This window comes from Hippichthys cyanospilos, chromosome 9 (genome assembly GCF_059441005.1).
Source record: "Hippichthys cyanospilos isolate Australia breed blue-spotted pipefish chromosome 9, RoL_Hcya_1.0, whole genome shotgun sequence".
Lineage (NCBI taxonomy): Eukaryota > Metazoa > Chordata > Actinopteri > Syngnathiformes > Syngnathidae > Hippichthys > Hippichthys cyanospilos.
In genome coordinates this window covers 6,602,544-6,624,179 of record NC_142377.1, presented here as the reverse complement: position 1 = coordinate 6,624,179, position 21,636 = coordinate 6,602,544, and the positions used below count along the sequence as shown (strand labels likewise).

Here is a 21,636-nt window from a genome sequence, read left to right as displayed (position 1 = left end):
TCGCAGACAAATTTAATGAGGGCGGCGGTTCTATCGTAAATATCTCTAAAACATAGCGTGGATGGAAAGAAATGCTTTGAAATACAAAGATGGGGACTTAAAACCATTCAGTGCAAAAGCCAAGATAATAGTAAAAAAAAAAAAATCTTTGATGCCTACGATTCAGCCTGCATGGTTGAAACTTTAAGGTCAGATAGGTTTTGAGTAGTTTAATGAGGAAAATAATGAGTTAGTGTTAAAAAAAAAAAAACACTTTCATGACAGACATCTTTCACAGGATATAGTTGTCAGCAATTGGACAATGACAGTTCAGCAGGATAAATGTAAATGAAGAGATCAAAACAGATGCTTGAAAGTCACATTGAGTCCATACACATGCTCACATGATGGAATCCAATACCAACAAGTTTAAACTGGTTGTTAGTGGAGATCAGTGACTTGAATACATCTGCAAGAAAAATACATTTTTAGGGGTAATGTCAGATAATTTGAAAGAGTTTGGTGGTATATTTGTTTTGCCTATTGATGTAGGCAATAATATACATATTTGGGAGGTCACTATTAGCTTTACCGTATTGGGTTTCCTGTAGTCATTCCCAAACATGATGATGTGGCATACTAGAGCATCAGTATGCAATAAGGGTTCCAATGGGAAATGATACAATTTCACTGGAGTTTTGTGAGTATAGATTAAGAAGAGAAAGTACCTTTCATTCTTTTTGTAACATGTTTGTTTGGTGGAGTACAAATAATATACTGCATTGTTTTTATGTAAAATGGTTGTCTTGGCAAAATGACGATTGAAAAATTGCTGCGGAAGCGACCACTCCTTTTGGTAACTTGAACTTGAATTTGACTCATGCGCAGGTGTGCGAAGTGCTGAACACAACCACCATCAGCTGCTTCGCTCCATCCCTTCAGTTTGAGTACGACGGCAGTCAGGCGGAGAGTGTCAAGCACGTGGACGAGTTTGGCTTCGTTTTCAACAACGTTCAAGCGCTGCTCACCTACGGCAACAGCAGCTTTGTTTATTACCCCAACCCCTACTTGGAGCCCCTCAGCCTGTCTGGCATATTGGAGCAGAAACCGGGAGCCCCCATCATCCTAAAAGTACGTCAGCGGTTATTGGGCTGGTCATTTGTTGACATATACTAAGCTTGGGTTGGGTGGTTTGGGTTTAGTGTTATCATTTGTGTAAGAACCAGGTTTGGGTTGGCAATCCACGGCTCTTTAGTGCCATCACAGTAGCTTCAAAACGTATGAAAATACAAAAAGAAGGGTACTGTACTCTATTTTTTGCTTTAATATGGTTTGTAGTAACATTAGAAACATTCTTAACATTTTCCAATGCTGTAAAGATGAGTAGAGTCAATATGGCCTTCAACATTTCTGACACACGTCATAGCCGGCGACGCACATTTCTTTCATTTTGGCATACATTGCAAGTGGATGAAAACATACAATGCTAATTTGCGTTTGTTTTTATTCACGCCTTATACTTTTAGAATGCTGCTTTGTATACCTAGCAGGGCTGCACAATTATGGCCAAAATAATAATCAATAATATTTCCGTCAATATTGAAACCACGATTATAAATCATGATTATTCATCATGTTTTGACAAACATCTCTATTTATTGCCCTTTTTTTAAACAGGCAGTACATGAACAAGGCTTCAAGGCTGGTTACTTACAAATAATAATAATGAACTAAAATACATAAATAAATTAAATTATAATTAAAGCGAATTCGCAAGACATCGCAACAACTTGGCACACAGGGCAACACTGCTAACTGCTAAGTGCAAACCAATGAAAAAAATGAAGCTTACTTAGAACCAAGCACATTATTTACTTTTAAGCAATTAGCAGTCAAAATGTCATTTCCGATCATTTCAAGCCAAATTTTTTGCCAATTGAATGTTTCAAAATGAGTCTCAATTGACAGTTGGGTAACAATGCCCCCTAGTGATAGGATGGCAAAGTACTTGTAATCAAAAAAGTGCTGGACTTTTTAAATGTTAAAATCGCCGAGGATCAGCTTAATTAATCGTGGCAGCCAATATTGTGATTGCGATTAAAATTCGATTAATTGTGCAGCCCTAATACCTAACAGTGTCCGTAGACGGCGCCTGGAACGGCACTCCTACGGATGCTTCGCCTGCATGTGTGCTTTGTAGCGAGAAGTTGTGAAAGAACAAACCAACATTTTGGGTTGCTGACCCCTGGGTTAGAGCTAATTACAATTAATAACTAGTTTGATGTAAAATTTGAGCATTTGTACTTTTTACTGCAATAAAAACATTTTAACCAACCAACCAATTTAATCATATTTGCCTTTTGACATTGTGCTGTTCCATCCAGCGACCACCAGGTTGCTTGGTAACAGCAGTCAGGGATATATAATTAAAATTGTCCTTGCGGGTAGAGGAGCTGACATTATGTTATGTTTTCAAACTTTATGACAATAAACTTGCCAGAATACCTGTATTTATCCTTAATTGGAAATAAAAGTAAAGTTATGGTTTGACCACTCCATTTGTTGACTGGACAACACAAAAAATCTGCAAAGGGAATATTGATCAGTTGAGTGCTTTTCCCATCACTGATGATATTGAAGGACCAAAGATGCATTATATATATCAAAGTGTCCTTTTAGGGATCAATAAACCTAATCCTTTTCAGTCATATTCCATTCATGTTCCAGGCTCACAAAATAATCATCCTCTTCCTCTCTATCACATATCTCCTCTTTAAAAAAAAATGAAACAAAGAGAAAGGTCTGTACCAACAGTGGCTAGCTATGTTAAATTGGCAATCATTTTGGCACGCAGGATTTATTGTTTCTTCGTGTCATGAATATAGAAACAGTACATCATCTACTAATTGTTATTGAAGAATTGTTTAATCTGTCAATTATTTTCTCCAAAGATGAATTGGCTCCAAAATGTTTTAATTTCAATCATTTTTTTTTCAAAAACAGGACTTTATTTTACATTTTAATGCAGAAGAGATGCGATAATGATGATTCAGCTACTGCACTGTTGCGTAACATGTAGGAAAAATGTCTAAAATGCTAATCTTTGCTATCCAAAGTCATTGCAAACTTATTTTGGTTCAACACAAAGATTAGTCTGCTTTCATGGACACACACAACATTGGAGAATGTTCGCTGTTAACAATCTGACAAGCAGAGGATTTGTACAATTTAAAATCAAAAGAAGGTATTCAAATGATGAATCAATTATCAAAAATCGTTATTGATTCATTTAAGAACCAATTAGTTGTTAATCAATTGGTATTTGTTGCATATCTACACTAAACCCTTTAAAGGTTGGATTCAAGGATTATGTGTAAATGTACGACTCTTTAAGGATCAGGGAACACCTTGCCTAATCTCCCGGTGTATTCTTCAAGAGGGCTGATAAATAGAATTTGCTGAAATTTGCATTGTAAATATTTAACTGAAAACAGAACGCAGTAAACAACTGTCAATTCAGGAGGTCTTTCATTGTGCAAAATAGGTTTTAAAGAATTAGCCCAGATAAATTCTTATCCGTGATGATCATTTATATGCTAATGCAATTCAGCAGTAATCAAATTAGCAGCCCTCGGCTGCATCTGCTGCACAGTTAGAGAAATCTCGCTGGTGTTCAGTTGTTTTTCATTTTTCTTTTTTTTTTTTCGCTGACGCAGGGTCGTAACCTGGTGCCATCTGCGTCGGGCGGCGCCCGGCTAAACTACACGGTGCTGATCGGGGACACGCCCTGCTCCCTCACAGTGTCTGACACCCAGTTGCTCTGCGAGCCGCCCAACCTCACGGGCCAGCACAAAGTCCTGGTCAGTCTTTACGCGTCTCCGTCTGCCATCGCGTCTGCTTGCTTGCGTGGTGTGAATGTGGGTCAGTGCACATTTGCCATGTTGCCGGGTTTTGTGGGTCAACGAAAGGCTTTGTCTCTTGTCATTGTGCGTCATTTACGGTCCGCTTGCCAGCCAATTGCAACAGCACTTTGCCCCGCAGAATTATTGACAGGCGCCCTTGCACAAATTGGGAAAAGAGTTTGAAAACCACAACAACAACAAAACAAATCTCAAGTGACTTTAAAGTTTTCCAACGACTACGAGGCCACAGGCAAAAGAAATGATCCATAGCTGGCTTGTTTTTCTCCCGCTACAGCATCTTAAATTTTTACTTGAGTGGGGATTTTATAAATGTTGATAGCCAATAAAGAATCCATGCGCCTCTCTGGAGGAGAGGGTTTTCTACTAACAAGTGTTCTTGTTGGTTGCAAACAAGAGAAAAATACAATAAAACCAAATATTATTCTTCTTCTTTTGAAGCAAGAAGCCTAATGACATTGAATCACAATACTGTATATTTGTAGCCACAAACAATTGAACAGATTGTATTCAAATCAGTGTTACTTGTAGTAGCTGGTTCATAATTTATATTCCTATTACCATGACACCCCCAATTTTTTCCATCCTGGATCTAAAAGTCTTCTCACCCCTTGATTTTTGTTGACACAAACCCAGATTTAAAAAAATAAAAAAATACTTCAAATCTTTCTACCACTGATATGACCTTTAACCTGTGGAACACTATGTAATTTCATGTGTAATGTTTTTAAGGGCAGAACAACAATTGATCCTCGGTTTATATCAGGAGTTCCAGTCAGCAGATACCACTGTAATCTCATACAAACGCAGTACAGTAATCCCTCATTTTTCGCAGTTAATGGGGACCGGAACCCCTCCGCGATAATTGAAAAACCGCAAAGAAGGAGTTGTGAAGGGAGTAGTTGACGAGTCCCGCCCTCATTGGTCAATGGTCATGCCGGGAGCCAATCATGTGTCCTGTAGGCGTGCCCATCTCCCTCATGAAACTCAAACACGTTGTTAGGTAGAGCAGGGAAGAGCAGCGCTGCACCGGAATGTTGTGAATCTCTTACCTAGATTTTTTTTTCGTAATAAATCAAGTGTAAACTCTTGATTGTTATCATGTATTGGTCAGCTACAGGCTTCGCTCTAATTAGACTCCTGGGAGCCACTAATATAATCACGGCTCTTTCGTGAAACTACAGCCAAAGGGATGGGAAGGGATAACAGTTGCTGTTATAAGGTTTAATAATTTAAGATTTAAGCAAATATGCGTACTGCAGTAGTTTGACATCTGATGTGTGCCTGTGGCAAGTGCATTTATAGTTAACCCTGTATGGCATGCAGGAAAGATTCACAGCACGTCTCTCCACAATACAGTTTATTTTCTTATTTTTTTTAATAAGTAAAAAAAAAAAAGTAAGCTGTGATGCAGTGAGGAACCGATGGCATAGTTGCAAAGTGGCAAGGGATCACTGTAGTCAAAATTATAGTAATTAGTTATATGAAAATCCTGTAGGCCATAAATGCAAACAAAACTCAACATTTTTGTCAGCGTTTGACAATTTTGATCTGATATTTCTGAGACTGTGTCACACCATTCTGCTTCATCTTGCCCAGGTCCAAGTGGGAGGACTTCACATCTCTCTGGGTGAAGTCCACATTCGCTCCGACAGCCTCCTCACGCTGCCTGCCATCATGAGCATCACTGCTGGGGGAGGGCTGCTTCTTGTGGTGGTGGTCATTGTTCTACTCGCTTATAGACGGAAGTCACACGAGAACGACATGACACTGAAGCGGCTTCAGCTACAGATGGACAACTTAGAGTCTCGAGTGGCTCTGGAATGCAAGGAGGGTGAGGAATGTGAATGATGAATAATTCGGACAGGGGAAGGCATGCCGCAAGATTGCGCCAAAGCCCTGGCTCAGGAAAGTAGTAATTTTTCAAGTGGGTATGTTGAAGTGATGTATCTTGAGAGTTTAAAATCGTCATTTGTTATGGAGGAACAAAGTTTTGCCTGAGTTGCCAGGAAAAGTTAGGGATTAGTCTTCTAACAGAAGTTTTTAAAAGCAGTGTAAAAGGAGCTTGTGCTTGACTGGAAATCAGTCCGCGGTGTAGTGATGGTATGCCGGTAACTAAGACAAAGTTCCAAAATACTGACTCCATTTCTGTGCTTAATGAAGCCTTTGCAGAACTGCAAACGGACATCAATGAGCTGACAAGTGACCTGGATCGGGCAGGCATCCCCTTCCTGGACTACCGCACTTATGCCATGAGGGTTCTCTTCCCTGGCATAGATGACCACCCTGTACTCAGAGACTTGGAGGTGAGCTATATCCAAGGGAACCTTTTAAATCCCTTCCATCCCAACCTGAAATCTCTGGTATACAATGGAGGAGATAGCTTGAGTATTCTTGGCTGCGGCTGTCAAAATTCTGTCAAACTGAGCGGCGTAAGCAAACGCGAGCTGGCGCTTTGGCGGTTTGTCTTGGGTTTGTTTCATGTCGCAGCAGCTGGTGGAGTTTGCAGCCTCGCTGACTCTCGGCAGCACAGTCAAATCGTTCACTGCGACCGCCAATCCATCTCACCTTTCAAAACTTTTCAAAAGGTACTTTTTGTAGTTATTTTAAGGCAGTGCTTGATCTGTTCTCCTCTTTGATGCATTTTTGGGAGAACACCAAGCCTGGAGCCGTGAGTATTTACAAGGATTTAAGGAGAAAAATGTACAATTTACAGTGTATTAAATACTATAATAATAATAATAATAATAATAATAATATATAATAATAATATGGGTGGCGATCAATCCAGTCCAGTATGTACCCTGCTTTTTGCAGGCCAGCTGCGATAGGCTGGATCTTACTACGGTTGAGGGTGACCTCAACCATAATAAGAATACAAACCAGAGTATAAAATATAATGAATGAATAAAGTAGATCATTGTTGCTCAATGTGTCGACCAAGGTAGTGTTGTTCGACGACATGACATTGTACTACAGTAGATAGTTTAAAAAAATCCTCCAAAAAAATAAGCGTCAATCAAAAAAATAAAGAATGTCAGCCGTGAGTCATCCATGTCATCAGTTTATGGACATAGTGGGCAACCAATCGATGAGGCTGAATATTTGTGACCTTTTGGTCACATATATGCACAAACAAGGGGGGGGGGGGGGGGGGGGGGGGGAGCTAATTGCAATAGCAATACAATGGTGCTAAGCTAGTCAGCAAATAAGTTACTGCCAGTGTTTATCTCTGTTTTTTCAGTACAAAAAATATAAAATCACATAACATTCTTCTGGTGCACTGTAGGACAAAAACATTTTGTTTTCTAAACACAGTAGGCACCACTATGTTTTAGAGATATACAGGTACAGGAGAATCAACTGCAAAAGGAGGTACGATTCATATATTTTATTACTGCTGGGTTGTATTGGCCATCGTTGCCCCCCACCACCACCCCCTATTTTTGGATCGTGGGAGGTTGATTGCTGAAAAAGTAGATCTCAGGGCAATAAAGCACCCCTCCAGGACATGAAAGTCACATCAAGTTGAACCCCTCAATTTGTGGAATATTGGAACTTTTGGAGGGGTAAAAAAAACTGTGGTGGATGATGAGCCAAAGAGTATGTGGGGCTTGACCATATTATAATTAGAAAACACACTGTCTTAGATTGACAATCAGTCAAGGGTGAAACCCGCATCCCGTTTACAGTAAGTTGGGATAAGCGAGTTTATAACGGCACACCTCTTTTGATTTTTGATTTTTTTTTGGATGTGTTATTCCCTGGGAAAAAATATTGAAAAAATCTCTAATCCTAAACAACTGGTGCCAAACTCTAGGCCTGGGGCCTAGATCCAGCCCGCAAGATAATCTTACGTGGTCCGTGAAGGCAACTCATGCGTGTCGACTTGTCTTTTGCAAATTGTCATCACTTTTTACAACACTGAAATATGATTTTGCAACTTTGCATTTGTATAGTAGTTGAACAAATGTTGTGCATATGTGATTATAGAAGGTGAACATATGTTTACAGTATGTGGTTTAACAGTCATAATGGACCACGGAGCGTGTGTGCCACAAAAAAAAAGAGATTGTCCTAAACCGAATGCTGTAAAATTATCTGCAGAAGATAAAAATGTAGGACAAAACAATCAAATTTCACAAGCTTCGCAGTCCTTGTAAGAACCAGCAGATAGTCGAGTAGAAAAAAGCTTTGTGTGCATAGAAGTTGTCACATTTTGCATTTATACCACATGACTCTCTTTTAGCCATGACTCAAAAAAATCTGAACTCAGAAATGGTGAAAAACAGTTTGAGTTTGTATACCTCTAAAATGCCTATCACATCATTCTCAGTCTCTGCATGTTTTCAACAATATCAAACATAAAACAAACAAACAAGCAAACTACCATTTTACATTCTCACGCAATCTGTTGTCTCCATAACTGAGAGAGATTTCACTTGTTGTGTATCTCTGGTGTAAATCAAAAGCTTTCAAACGCTTATGCTCCCTAGGTAATGCAATCATGCAATTTCATCTGAAGAGTGCGATGGGATGATGTGTGCAGGTGCCGGGGAGCGGACAGGCCAACGTGGAAAAAGCCTTGAAGCAGTTTGCGCAGCTGGTGAACAACAAAGTGTTCCTGTTGACGTTTATTCGCACACTGGAGCTACAGCGTTCGTTCTCCATGCGGGATCGGGGCTACGTGGCCTCGCTAATTATGACGGCGCTGCAGGGGCGGTTGGAGTATGCCACCGACATCCTCAAACACCTGCTCTCAGACCTTATAGAGCGCAACCTGGAGAGCAAGAACCACCCCAAGCTGCTGTTGCGCAGGTAAGCTAAAGTACTAGGCAAAATGTTGTGAGACGGAAATGATGACTTTTAAATGGCAAGGCTTTTCAAAGGCTAACGCTAAAATTACCTGAGTCGGCTCTAGCTGCTTTTTAACAGCGGAAACTCAAAAAGTGCTGTATGTGGAAAAACACCTTGATAAATGTAGCATATACGGATTGACTCGTGAAAAAAAAAAACGCCCATCAGCGTTTCGAACTATCTAGCAAAAAGATAAAGAGTGGTGGGGCTTGAGGCAGAAGCTCTGCAGGATTAGCAACATTACTGCTCGATGACTACATTTATCACTTATTTTGATTAATTGATTCTAATCTACATACCATCCAACCACTGACCTCTTATCATCACAAAGGCCGCGGGCATTCTGGAGCCTATCCCAGCTGTCGTAAGGCAGTAGTTGGGGTATACTCTGAGCTGGTTGCCAGCCAATCATAGGGCACACAAGGACAAACAGCAATTCATACACACAAATACACTTAAGGGCATTTTAGAGTGCCCAAAAGTTGTTTATGTGTGTTTGTGTGTGTGTTTTTTTTTAATTTATTAATTTATTTTTTTTATGTTTTTGGCAAGTGGGAGAAAACCGGAGTACTGGAGAAAACCCTTGCAAACATGGGTTGAACAAGCATACTCCCCTTCTCTCCTCTGAACTGTGTGGCAGTAATGCTAACCGGTCTGCCACCGTGCTCTCCTGAATTTACATGACCAAAAACAAAAGTCAAAACATCTCCGGCTCTACATTGTAAAAGGACTGCGCTTAGCCACACTGGATATACTAAGTAACTCAGCGTACCACCTAGCATTCTTCTGGTAATCCCAGAAGAGCTGGGATAACACAAGGGATGAGTGACTTTTCAACCTGGACGCACAATTTTTTTTACTAGCTCGGAGCTGGGGGTCACATTGAAACAGAAAAATGACATCGTCAACGAGCATTATTGTGATTGGTCGGTAAAGTCCGAATCATAAAGCAATCTTGTTGAGTGGATTACAGATTCATACCACCTACCATATATGTGCGGCATGGCTCAGTCCCTATTGTTAAGGCACTCTAATGAGGGGCATTTTGCAGTGCAGTCCCACATATTCTAAAACAGCCTCTTTCCGCGCCACTCATCTTTTAGCATTGATAATTCATCACGCATTGTTCTTTCCAGTACAGGCCCTTTCCATGCGCTTCTCATGGATGAGTAACTAGGTCAGGTTTAAGGCAGGCCAGCCTCTCTTCAGCAGTGTGTAACCACCATTTGAGAACCCAAGTTGTCAGGGCGCCTGAGCAGACAGCTGTAGTTCCAGTGATGGAAATAGTTAGGGCGGACTGGAACGGGATGACAACCTAATAGGGGAGAGCGGGTACAGCGGCGGCAGAGTCTCTGTCAGTCTCGCTTATCTTCCATGTGCCACTCATGAAATATGCGTCCGCTTCTTCCGCTGTCACCTTTCCTCCCACCGCTTTGGCTATCTCTAGATTGTTTTCCCAGCGGCGAGTCCGGCCTGCTGAATGCTTAATGACTCGTTCCCCACACCACTTGTGCTCAGTCAATCTCGAGCGAAGCTCATTAAAAAGAAGTAAACACAGCACGCAGACATCTGGACACATGTTCAAGTAGACGAGTGGTGGCGCACAGCCGTTCCTCCCGCAGAAGATGTCATAACACACACCCACACAAAAGCCAAGCACTCTTGCTTTACTCAGGCCTAGCGAGTGGATTAAGGATATTATTTTCACCCTGCAGGGTGCACATGTTTCATCATTTGGCTCTGACGCTGTCACATTTTTCTTTACTGAATTACGTATATAAAAGATAAAATGGCAGCTCTGAAAGCTCTCTTTTGGAAATGACGCCTGTTACTTTTGCTTTGCAGAACTGAGTCAGTGGCGGAGAAGATGCTGACCAACTGGTTTGCTTTCCTGCTCCACAAATTTCTCAAGGTAAGAAAACGATTATTACAACAAGTATCACAACTTCAGTACTTTTTCCGTCATCAAAATTATTTGAACCACATCACTTCTTTTGCATCTCTCAAATAAAAAACTTGGTGGAGCTAAACCAACAGTTTGAAGTGTTAGCTATTATGGTTGCAGTTAGACTTAGGGTTCCAGTTATGCAGTCAATCATGTCTTAATTAAGATTGCATTAGAAGTCATGATGCGACCATTATCAGAAAAGCAAAGCAAAGGTTAAACAAACCAATCATGAATAAGCATTTCATATCCCTCATACGCTTTATATCCCAATAATGAAAACTGTATTTTATATCTTCTTACCTTTTTGGAAGGCTGTTTTGGATGAACAAACTTTAGGCTCAATTCCACACAGTTTCTGACAAACTGCAGTTAAAAAAAAAAAAAAAAAGACCCTTTTTCATGCTACAGTTCGAGGTAAAAGTATTTGATGATTAAAAAAAAAAAATCCATTTTGTGCATTGTAAATTCACAGGCAAGAATTCATTAATAAAATGTTGTTATGTGTTGCTGCTGGTATTTTTCATTATCCAGCTACTTATGCTTAACCATCAGTGAGTGTGGTTGAATGCAACCAGAGTTTGACAGCTTGGTCATTTAATTCCAGTGTTGGGCAAGTTACTTCAAAACCGTAATGTATTATTTATTACTTTAATTTAAAAGTAATTAGTTACATTGCAATATTACTGTATTTAAAATGTAATGCATTACACTATTATTGCATTACTTTTATATTACCGGTAGGGTTAGTCTTAATCTTTTTTTTTAATCCATTTATTACTTAGATTCACAACAGTGATGTATTGTTTATGTTTAGGCAAAAAAAGATCGTGCATTCCACACTTTCAATGTTAATATTCAAATTAAAGTTTTGGCGGCTGGGTTAGGGACAGACGTTTCAAATATAGATGGTTTCGGTGGGGCGAATGTTACCAGCTATCCTACATCATCATTATTGTGTTTAACGTACTGTTTAACATGATTTTTTTGTATGTTTCATCTTGATACACATTGATGAGAACAATTTATAGACTATTATTAATATCAGTTGTACAGTGAAAATTAGAGTTAGGATAACTTGTCATTATTACTAGTTGCAACAAGGATCTTGCTGACAAGGTTTCGAATTACCAGCGAATAAATCCACTGTGGAAAGCAGCAGCTCATCTTTTACGAACGACATACTCCACCACGAATCTCTTAACCTCCTGAGGTCGAAGTGGCATCCCTCAGTGAAAGAGTGCAATTTTGCCTGCTTTGTTTTATCCCAACTGTCAATCATCCACGTGTTTTCTTTTTGCTCTAACTTCACGTTACTATGAATCTAAATGGTTTGACAAATTATTGGTGCTTTTTCGCGAAGTGGACGGCTCTTTAGGTGTCATGCACAAAGTGGACCTATTTCTTTTTGTCTTTTATCTATGACGTACTGAAAGTAATGGCCGTGTGTCCATCTTGTGTACATATTGTCCATATTCAATCCGTCGCCTGCTCCTGCTGCATTCATCTCTGCTGTAGTAGATACTAACAACAGCAAGTAAATATTTAAATATATAGGACTTTTCTCCTCCAATATCGTGGTGGTTTTGTCAAATTTTGGGAAAACAAATTCAATCTAAAAATGCATTGTAATGCATTGCATTACTCTAATTTGTACTGAGGAAAATATTGCTATTTTGTGTGTGTGTGTGTGTGTGTGTAATATATTCCACAACCACATTACAGCTCAAATGTGGTTGAGCATACAGTAATTACATTATATTTGTAATGCATTCCTCCCAACACTGTTTATTTTTTTGGTAAGTGCAGTGAGGAGCCATTGAATCCATGAGGTGACAATTTGCTCATAAAATGTTGCCATACTCCTGAATAGGTTGCTCTTCTGACCCCCATGATTTATAAAAGTCTGGTTGCATTGCAATATGCATATGCATATGGAGCATAACTGAGCATCACCTATATTTGGTGAAGGTATTGCAAATAATGCCTATTTCATGTTACTATGAATTTATGTAGCTAGCACAGCTATCAGTTTCCCATCAACATATCACATGACAGAACAACCTGACTCAGCGACCAATTTATATTCTCAACTATGGCAGTGCATGATATTGGTGAACACATCCACCCACTGTAACATGTTTCATGTCTCTCTCGATACTGAGATTATTGTCATCTCAACTCATCTCCTTCCTCTTCTTTTTTACTTCTTCTGCTCGCTTTCCTCTCATACCTTTCCCTCTAATCCACGGCGTGGGCGCCCGTCCAAAACAAAAGGAGTGTGCCGGAGAACCCCTCTTCATGCTATTCTGTGCCATCAAACAGCAAATGGAGAAGGGACCCATCGACGCCATCACTGGCGAGGCACGCTACTCCCTCAGCGAGGACAAACTCATCCGGCAGCAGACTGAATACAAGACGCTGGTGAGTCACAAAGCCAAGGAAAAATCTGGGGGAAAAAAAAAAAAAAAAAAAGCAGGATCAGATTCCAATGATTCGTATGTCACTATTTAACATGTGAAACTTCCCGGTAGAAAAGGTTGATGGAAAGCACATACAGTCCGTGATGCGAAAATGATTGCGTATTAAATACACCTTACATGTGCAAGCCAACAAGAGTTTGAGAAGGGGGCCTTTTGTTAACATCTTGAACGGTTGACGGCTACAATGAATTTCAGTATTAACATCTCTTGTATGAAGAGAACGTGACAATGCAAAATGATATTTTTACATCATTCACTATTCTAAAGTAAGGCCAAGGCTGGCATAAACGCTGCACAGCATCGTTTGCTTTCTCTCACTCTATTCCTTTCAACATCTTTGAGATGGTGATGAGGACAGGCGGGAGAGGGTGGTGGGGTTGGGGAGTTGTTTTGTTCGTACGATGCGGGAGAGCAACGGTCATGTCACTCACAAAGCTCGAAAGAGAAAAGGAGACAGAGAAAACGGAACAAATTGCCATTTAGCGGATGCCAAAAATAGACTACAAAGCATTGTTTCATGAAGACCATAATTCGCTCCATCGTTATAAGTCTTGGCACGTTTTCACCAATTATCTTCTAATGTACTATATAATGTTTTTACAAACAAATCTACAATTTCCTTTTACGGCAGGGATCTCCAACGTGGTGCCCGCGGGCACTGGGTATCACATGAGTAGGCTACTCATGTTTACAAGTGATAGAACATTGTGATTTTCTCGGAACTTTACCAACGATTATGCATATATGACATTTAAATTACATATTACACTTGAGTTACATATTTACTGCAGCTGTTTCTTAATTATTGTGAGAAATCGATAACATGATCAGGGTTTTCACGTAAACTGGTTGCCCTTCGTATTAGTCAGTACCAAAGAAGTAGCTCTCGGTTTCAAAAAGGTTGAGGGCCCCTGCTTTACATAGAGCAACTGAATCAAGCTCGACTGTCTAAAAGGCATTACTTTCTTGGTCCTGTGATTGTATGGTCCTTTCTCACCTACGTTAATGATGTAAACCATGCAGACTCTTTGACAACAACGATAAAATATGACAACAGCTCAGCCAAATCCTAAAAGAATAGATAAAATTGCTCCAAGGTTGTCTTGGATTGAGTTTAGACACACCCCGCAGCATTTTCAGACAGTAGAAAGAAATTGCAAGAGTACAACAACAGGCAAACCTAATAAAAGTGACAATGAAAACTGATGCTGGTTTTGATTTGAGTTTGCTGCCAAGGTTAGTGACACTTTGGCATTTCTACAAAGAATTCAAATAAACAGACAGTTGTGCCTGGGCTTTCTCTCACAAAGAATGTATTCTAATTGGACAACACAGAAGTCTAGGTTTGCACACTTTAGTGCAAATATTGACACAATGAGGATGAAAGCATTACAAAAAAAAGAGTCATAAGTGCCCAAGTGTTTGCGGCGGTCTGTTTGATAATCCAGCAACGTTTCAGCAATGTTGATGCAGTCTGATAGCTCACTTAATATGAGGCTGCCTCTTCCACTCCGCTCCATCGCTAGAACTAACTTTTCCCCAAGGCTTAAAGTTTCCGCTAGCGACAGGATGACACCTCTGTGATCACGGTGTCAGCCAGTCGGAGAGTGTCTCATTACTTGTTTAAAGCCCCTGCCAAAGCTGCACAGCCACATCCTGGAGGTGTGAAATTACATTTCTGCCCCTGAGATCCCCTCTTCTGGGATACTCGGGAGAGGAGCGGCTAATGAAAAAGACTTAGCCAGGGAGTAACAACCGCCTCATTCTCCTGTCTGTCCCATCTGGCCAGACACTGAGCTGCGTGAACCCCGACAATGAGAACAGTCCGGAGATTGCCGTCAAGGTGCTCAACTGCGACACCATTACCCAGGTGAAAGAGAAGATCCTCGACGCCGTGTACAAGAATATGCCCTGCTCCCAGCGACCGCGAGCTAACGACATGGACCTGGGTGAGGCTTCTGTAATCTTGAAATTCTACCAATATCCCCGGTAACCTTCCTGTTACTTTAGTTTCTGAGAAGCAGTCGGGTCAACAGTCAGTGCCAACCGCTTTTCAAAGCTCCTCATTTGCTGAACCAATTGATACTTTTTCAGTGGTCAAAAAACTTCTAGTTTCAGACTGCAAGCGGAGGATGCACTTTAGGACAACACTTGTTACTTTTGACACTTTGATTTAATGCACAGGTTACTCCAATGTTTACGGCACAGAAATGCAATAAGCAGCTTGCTCTGGTCTGGTTCCAGACACATGCCACCATATTTGACGTGTCAAGGTGTGGCACTTGTTTATTTAATTTTTGTTTTATATATCAACATATATAAAATATGGTTTATTTTTCAACACAATATTGAATGTTTGTTTCATTAAGAAACATACACCTTGTTACGTTTACAGACAGACATAGACATACAGACAGATTGACTCACTGACTGACAGAGAGAAAAAAAAATTGCTCAACTCAACTCAGCAAGAACCCAATGATATTGTTTCTAATTCAGACTTCCCCTCAAAAAGAAGAGTGCCTTACACAGCTTGAGCTGTTAATGAAACCTTGAAGTTTTAAAACCATGGTAAACCATCAAACCAGTTATGCTCTAGCCTACGCATAACTCAACTGAAGTAGCGTTACTCATCACAGTGACTACAGTAGATAATAGTACTGTATTTTCCGCACTATCAAAGCCTTAATTTTTTTAAAAAGCTGATGGTGTGCCTTATAATCAGGTGTGCCTTATATATGGATCAATATTGTGATTGGGATTCGTAGATAGGGAATGAACTGATAAAGTAAGCTTTACCTGTTTCTTTTGTGTGTTTTCAGTTGAACAAGGATGGTCATATTGACATTGAGTTATTATGCTATTGAGAGTTTAGTTATTATTTGAGTTATTGTTATTACTTTGCGTATTACTATATTGTGATTGAAAAAGTATGTAAAATATAATATGTGATTAATTGAGGGTGCGCCTTATAATCCGTTGCACCTTATATATGGAAGAGGTTTTAAAATATGTCATTAATTGAGGGTGCACCTTATAATCCAGTGCGCCTTATAGTGCGGAATATATTGTAGATTAAACAAAATCCAGAATGAGAAAATGTTTTGCAATGACATGGTACAGTAGCAAACCTCTTGTTGTGTTATGTGACTGTCGCAAGTGTTTACATTATCCAACTGCCTGTGAAACCATGAAGGCATCTGTGATTTGTGACTGGATGAGTGCATCAGGCTGTGGGGTGAGGGGACGGAGGAGGATTATGAGTGCTTCTGTGGTTTTAGGGCTGCTGGTTGAGAAATGCCAGTTGGATGTTCTGAGCGGATGCTACAGTATATTTTAACAGTTACAGTGGGGCAAATATTTCTCTATATAGAAATATTTGTGCAGGTTTAACTGTCAGTAAACTATTGCCACAATACTAATTTACAGAATGACAGAATTACAGAAAGAAACTGTTGACTTCGACAAGGCATCTGTGTTAATAACACGCGAAAAACCTTAAACATTGTGAATCGGTCAAGTTAACACTGTCTACTTGCAACACATTTCTAGGTTTAATTAACTGCAGGCAGCGTGCTAACTCCACGCACAATGAGAAATCACTTGGGTAAAAAAAAAAAAAAAAAACCTCATGAGAAAACCTCACCATTGATTTTCTCAGAGTGGCGTCAAGGAAGGACAGCACGAGTGGTTCTTCAGGATGAAGACATCACCACCAAGATCGAGGGGGACTGGAAAAGACTCAACACTCTGCTCCACTATCAGGTGGGCAAAAAAAAAAAAAAAAAAAGAAAACATAGCAGAGGGACCAACCTGAATACTATGGGCTTTCTTTTGTTGGCTTAGTTAGCTGACGGCTGGCTAGCCACCGTGATTTTTAGTTTCAAGCTTTTCTAAGTCGTTGCTCTAGGAAATCTCAGCAATGATTTTTTTCTTCAATCAATCAATCAAATTTTATTTGTATAGCTATAAATCACTGAAGTCTCAAAGGGCTTCACAGATGAAAAGAGGTCATGTGGAGACTTCTTTCGAAAAAAGAAGTCATACAGAGACATCTTTTTGGTGTAAGGTACACATCAGCATCCCCTGTCAAAGCTCCCAAAACTCAAAAACCCCAATTAGGGGAAAATCAGAAACTTCAGAAGGGACCACAGGTGGGAGGAGCCCCCTTCCAGGCCCACAGTTTTCTTAGGGTTAAATACATGCACATATTGTATAGTCTATTCTTCAACTTCCACGCACAATTTGGCAGCCTTGGACAGGAATTTCTGTTACTTTCTTGGCCAAATGTTGATGTTGACTCATGAGTTCGAGTAGAATGAAAGCTGGAAGTTGGAAGTTCGGATAGCAAAAAAAGGAAACACAAAGACATTCTAACAGGAGAGGAAATTAGCTCCGCTCATATGGCAAAAATGTATTTTTGCTATTTTCCTTCTAAACTACCAGCTATGCAAACTGTCATTTGGTTGAGAACAAGAATTTACATTTCATTGTATTTATTTATGCATCTTCTTGCAAATGCTGACTCCCATTAAATTATGTAGGCACACTTTTGTATCAAGGGCCACTGTCACCACTAGGTTAGCTAGACAATCATAATAATAATAATAATAATAATTATTATTATTATTATGTGTGAGAAAACATTCATTTTTGTAAAATATAAATCATCTTTTAAACACAATAAGTATTGTAGTAAAATAAACATTTGCTAGAGCATGTACCTTTTTATTTTAGCTAACTACTATTTTGTTTTAGTATCAAAGCAAGACCAACTCAAAGCCTAGAAGTTTTAAATGACCCCGGAGAGTAAATTCCAATAGCATATATATATATATATATACACCCCACATATACATAAATTAACATATTACTGACCTATGCCTTTACAGGTGACAGATCGCTGCATGGTTGCTTTGGTGCCCAAACAGATGTCGTCATTCAACATCCCTTGCTCCGCTAGCTTCCCGAGAAGTATCAGCAGATACGGTCAGTAGAATCAACAAAATACAAATAGACTGTCATTTGTGAAACCCCACTGATTCCAAATCAACTGTGAGCTTCTATTTTACCATAGTCCCTCCCAAAGTCACTATGTACGTAGACTCTGTATACATGGGGCTGGGAGTGACATTATATTCTCCACTGTAGGCATTATAACAGTATCAATGAAACCATTCAAAGTGGTGCAAACAGAATGGCACAATAGCCTATGGTGAACAAAATACCAACTGTCAATCAAACTGACATCTGACCCTCCAGGCGTAGACATCCCCTTCCGCTCCACGCCCACCAGCCCCGACAGCCCTCACTCCCGCGTGCCCATGCTGACCCCCGACCTAGAGAGTGGAGTTAAAGTTTGGCACTTGGTTAAGAACCACGAGCATGGCGACCACAAAGAGGGTGAGCGAGGCAGCAAAATGGTGTCGGAGATTTACCTCACCAGGCTCCTGGCAACAAAGGCAAGTGTCATTGATAGTTAGGGATATTATATCATCGAGAAAAAAAATTATCCATGCAGCCTCGTTGTTGACGAGTTCATTTTGGAATGTTTTGTGCAAACGCTCTAGAACGGATGCTTACTACAGTATATTGAATTAGCAACATATACGGTACAATCATTTTAAGCCTTGTAAACGACATGATGTTACTTATTTTGTGTTCGACTAAATGTTATTCAAACGCAGATAAGTGGAAAAAAATGTTGTGTTGAGTTATGTGGGTATAAATTGATCCCCCTTAATATGGGGTTTGAAAATTAGGGGAAAAAAAGAGACACAGAGACAATATGGTACCCTCAAAACTGCAAGAAATTACCAATTTTGTATTCTTCTAATTTTAATTTGTAGTTCTTAATTTAAAACAAGCACAAGCACAAGCGAGTAGTCGATACTGGTATCGGATACCGTCGCAAGTACCGATATCTTGAAACAAGGCCGGTATCTGCACCGATACCAGTACAGGCAGTCCTCTGGTTACGCGATACTCACCCTTTGCAGTTTCATCTTTACGACGCCTGAAACTCCTCCACCATTTTGTGATGTTTAATATTATTTATGCATTCATTTTTTTGACTTTGTATTTTTGACTTTATTTTATTTATTTTAGTTTAGTTTGTTATATTCAATGTATGTATCAATTTCAAACACATTTTAAATTCCGTTGTGTTTTGTTATATATGATTTTGTCTGTAAAGGTATAACCTCATATAAGTACATTTTTAGTTGCACAGTATTTTATGACAAATGGAGTGAAGTTTGAACAGGATTTATATAAAAAAAAGATACTTATTGATTGCACACGTGCAAGTACATGAAAACAAACACATGTAGTGTTTTAGAATGAGAATACTGCACTACAAATTCAAATAAATAAGAAATGATTTAAAAACTAACTACCTACCCTCATAAACAAAAACTTATTTTATGCATCTCTTGAATACCACTATACTGCTAAAATGTATTGTAATACTATATTTATTAAAGCAGCTCATGCCCATATTATAATTCAAAATTCAGAAAAAAATAGATGATCCTGATACATTTGGTGTGTAATTGTGCTACCTGGTGTAGAAGTCTTTATTCTACAGTCTACCGTGTGCTATTTTTTTCTTGTTATGCATTCAAAAGTGCTGCAACTTTCAATCACAAAATCATAGCATGGAAACTGGACAGACAAAAAATGGGAACGTATCCAGAAGTGCTAATTCTGCATTGCCGTTACTTTCAGGGGACGCTGCAGAAATTTGTTGATGACCTGTTTGAGACGCTGTTCAGCACCGTCTGCCGGGGCACCGCTCTGCCGCTTGCCATCAAATACATGTTTGACTTTCTGGACGAGCAGGCCGACATACACGGCATCTACGACACGGATGTCCGCCATACCTGGAAGAGCAACTGGTGAATGGAGCTTTTTCTGAGTGATCCTCCACTCAAATGTTCTCTATAAAACCAAAGTAACAACATCAGGAGAACCTCTTTGTGACTGCTCTACGGCGTATTTACATGCAAAGAGGACAGCAAACGCCTCATTTGCCTGCTCACACTCGCCTCTGATGAATATAAATATTTACACTTGAATCATTTCCACAAAGCTCTCCAGTCACTGTAAATTCCTTTTTAAAATAAATTGTTCCGCACTATATCTTTATTCCCTCTGTTATCGGCAGCCTCCCCCTGCGCTTCTGGGTGAACGTGATCAAGAACCCGCAGTTTGTCTTCGACATTCATAAGAGCAGCATCACGGACGCCTGCCTGTCGGTGGTGGCCCAGACTTTCATGGACTCGTGTTCCACCTCTGAGCACCGTCTGGGCAAAGACTCCCCTTCCACCAAGCTGCTCTACGCCAAGGACATCCCGCACTACAAAAGCTGGGTAGAAAGGTAGGACTTGATATGTGTGACTGTATATGCCGATGAGCAGCTCTTAAATAAAAGAGTAGAGAGATGATTTCAAAGCATGTGCCATGATCGTTTACGCAAGAGAGTCAAATAAAAAATGAATGCAAACATGTTAACGTCGTGTGACTTATTAATAGCGTTGGTTTTATGCATTGTGCAACATTCTCAATGTACAGTCGCTGTGTTAACGTTAGGTCAAATGAATAACCTAAAACGTTGGATCGGTCCCTTTTTTGACCAGTTTGTGTTTTCTTTTATCAAACTTTTTTGAGTGCGTGATTCAAGTTTTAAGAACTGCATTCTGAAATGTGTGTATTCATAATGTAGTGATGTATGAAAAGTCTTCTCATGTGACCCATGCTGTTTCTTTGGAAGAAGGGGCAGCTAAAGATGTAGCGACAATGCAATTACACAAACCCACGTCTAAAAACAGCGCGCACCAATGAGTGTATTCCCGATCGTGCTGCTCTAGCGCCTCGGTTGTAAAGCAGCTGCTCCAGCCGCACATTATTTGGGCTTATTTGAAGGGAAAGGCTTGGCCGTGTCTGACACGGAGAGTGTGCGTCTCCCCTTTCAGGTACTACGCCGACATCAACCGTCTGCCTGCCATCAGTGATCAGGACATGAATGCCTATCTGGCTGAGCAGGCGCGCCTCCACTCCAGCGAGTTCAATTCACTCAGTGCCCTCCACGAGATCTACAGCTACGTCAGCAAATACAGCCAAGAGGTGAGGACCAGTGCATCGTGGAGCCGGAAAATGTGACAATGAATTTGCTTATCGTTGTGGGACCCGAGCAACTTTCGACACCGACCTTGACATCTTGTTATCACATTATCGGTGAAACTCCTTTTGGAGATTTTGTACCCCCCCCCCCCCCCCCCAAAAAATAAAAAATAAAATAAAAATACAGTGCTCCTGTTGCTCCTGATTCTGCGTAAGTAGTCAAATGAGGAGAGAGTATATAGTGCTTTGAGTAGGTTAAAAAGTGCTTTATAAGTGAAAGTCCATTTACAGCACTACTGTACATGTCAATTATGTAAAATAAACCAAA

The 21,636-nt window shown here is 40.0% G+C and overlaps 1 protein-coding gene across 1 annotated transcript in view; it reads left to right on the top strand.

Moving 5' to 3' along the window:
- LOC148418646 (plexin-A2-like) overlaps positions 1 to 21,636 on the top strand; it is a 128,467-nt gene that overhangs the window by 103,313 nt on the left and 3,518 nt on the right. Inside the window, exons 18-31 of the mRNA XM_088422996.1 lie at positions 868 to 1,110; positions 3,696 to 3,839; positions 5,499 to 5,733; positions 6,063 to 6,205; positions 8,449 to 8,717; positions 10,602 to 10,668; positions 12,979 to 13,125; positions 14,974 to 15,133; positions 16,846 to 16,949; positions 18,077 to 18,173; positions 18,447 to 18,646; positions 19,914 to 20,083; positions 20,353 to 20,565; positions 21,161 to 21,311. Coding sequence (XP_088279122.1) covers positions 868 to 1,110; positions 3,696 to 3,839; positions 5,499 to 5,733; positions 6,063 to 6,205; positions 8,449 to 8,717; positions 10,602 to 10,668; positions 12,979 to 13,125; positions 14,974 to 15,133; positions 16,846 to 16,949; positions 18,077 to 18,173; positions 18,447 to 18,646; positions 19,914 to 20,083; positions 20,353 to 20,565; positions 21,161 to 21,311 — 2,343 coding nt within the window. The remainder of the gene's footprint in view (positions 1 to 867; positions 1,111 to 3,695; positions 3,840 to 5,498; positions 5,734 to 6,062; positions 6,206 to 8,448; positions 8,718 to 10,601; positions 10,669 to 12,978; positions 13,126 to 14,973; positions 15,134 to 16,845; positions 16,950 to 18,076; positions 18,174 to 18,446; positions 18,647 to 19,913; positions 20,084 to 20,352; positions 20,566 to 21,160; positions 21,312 to 21,636) is intronic.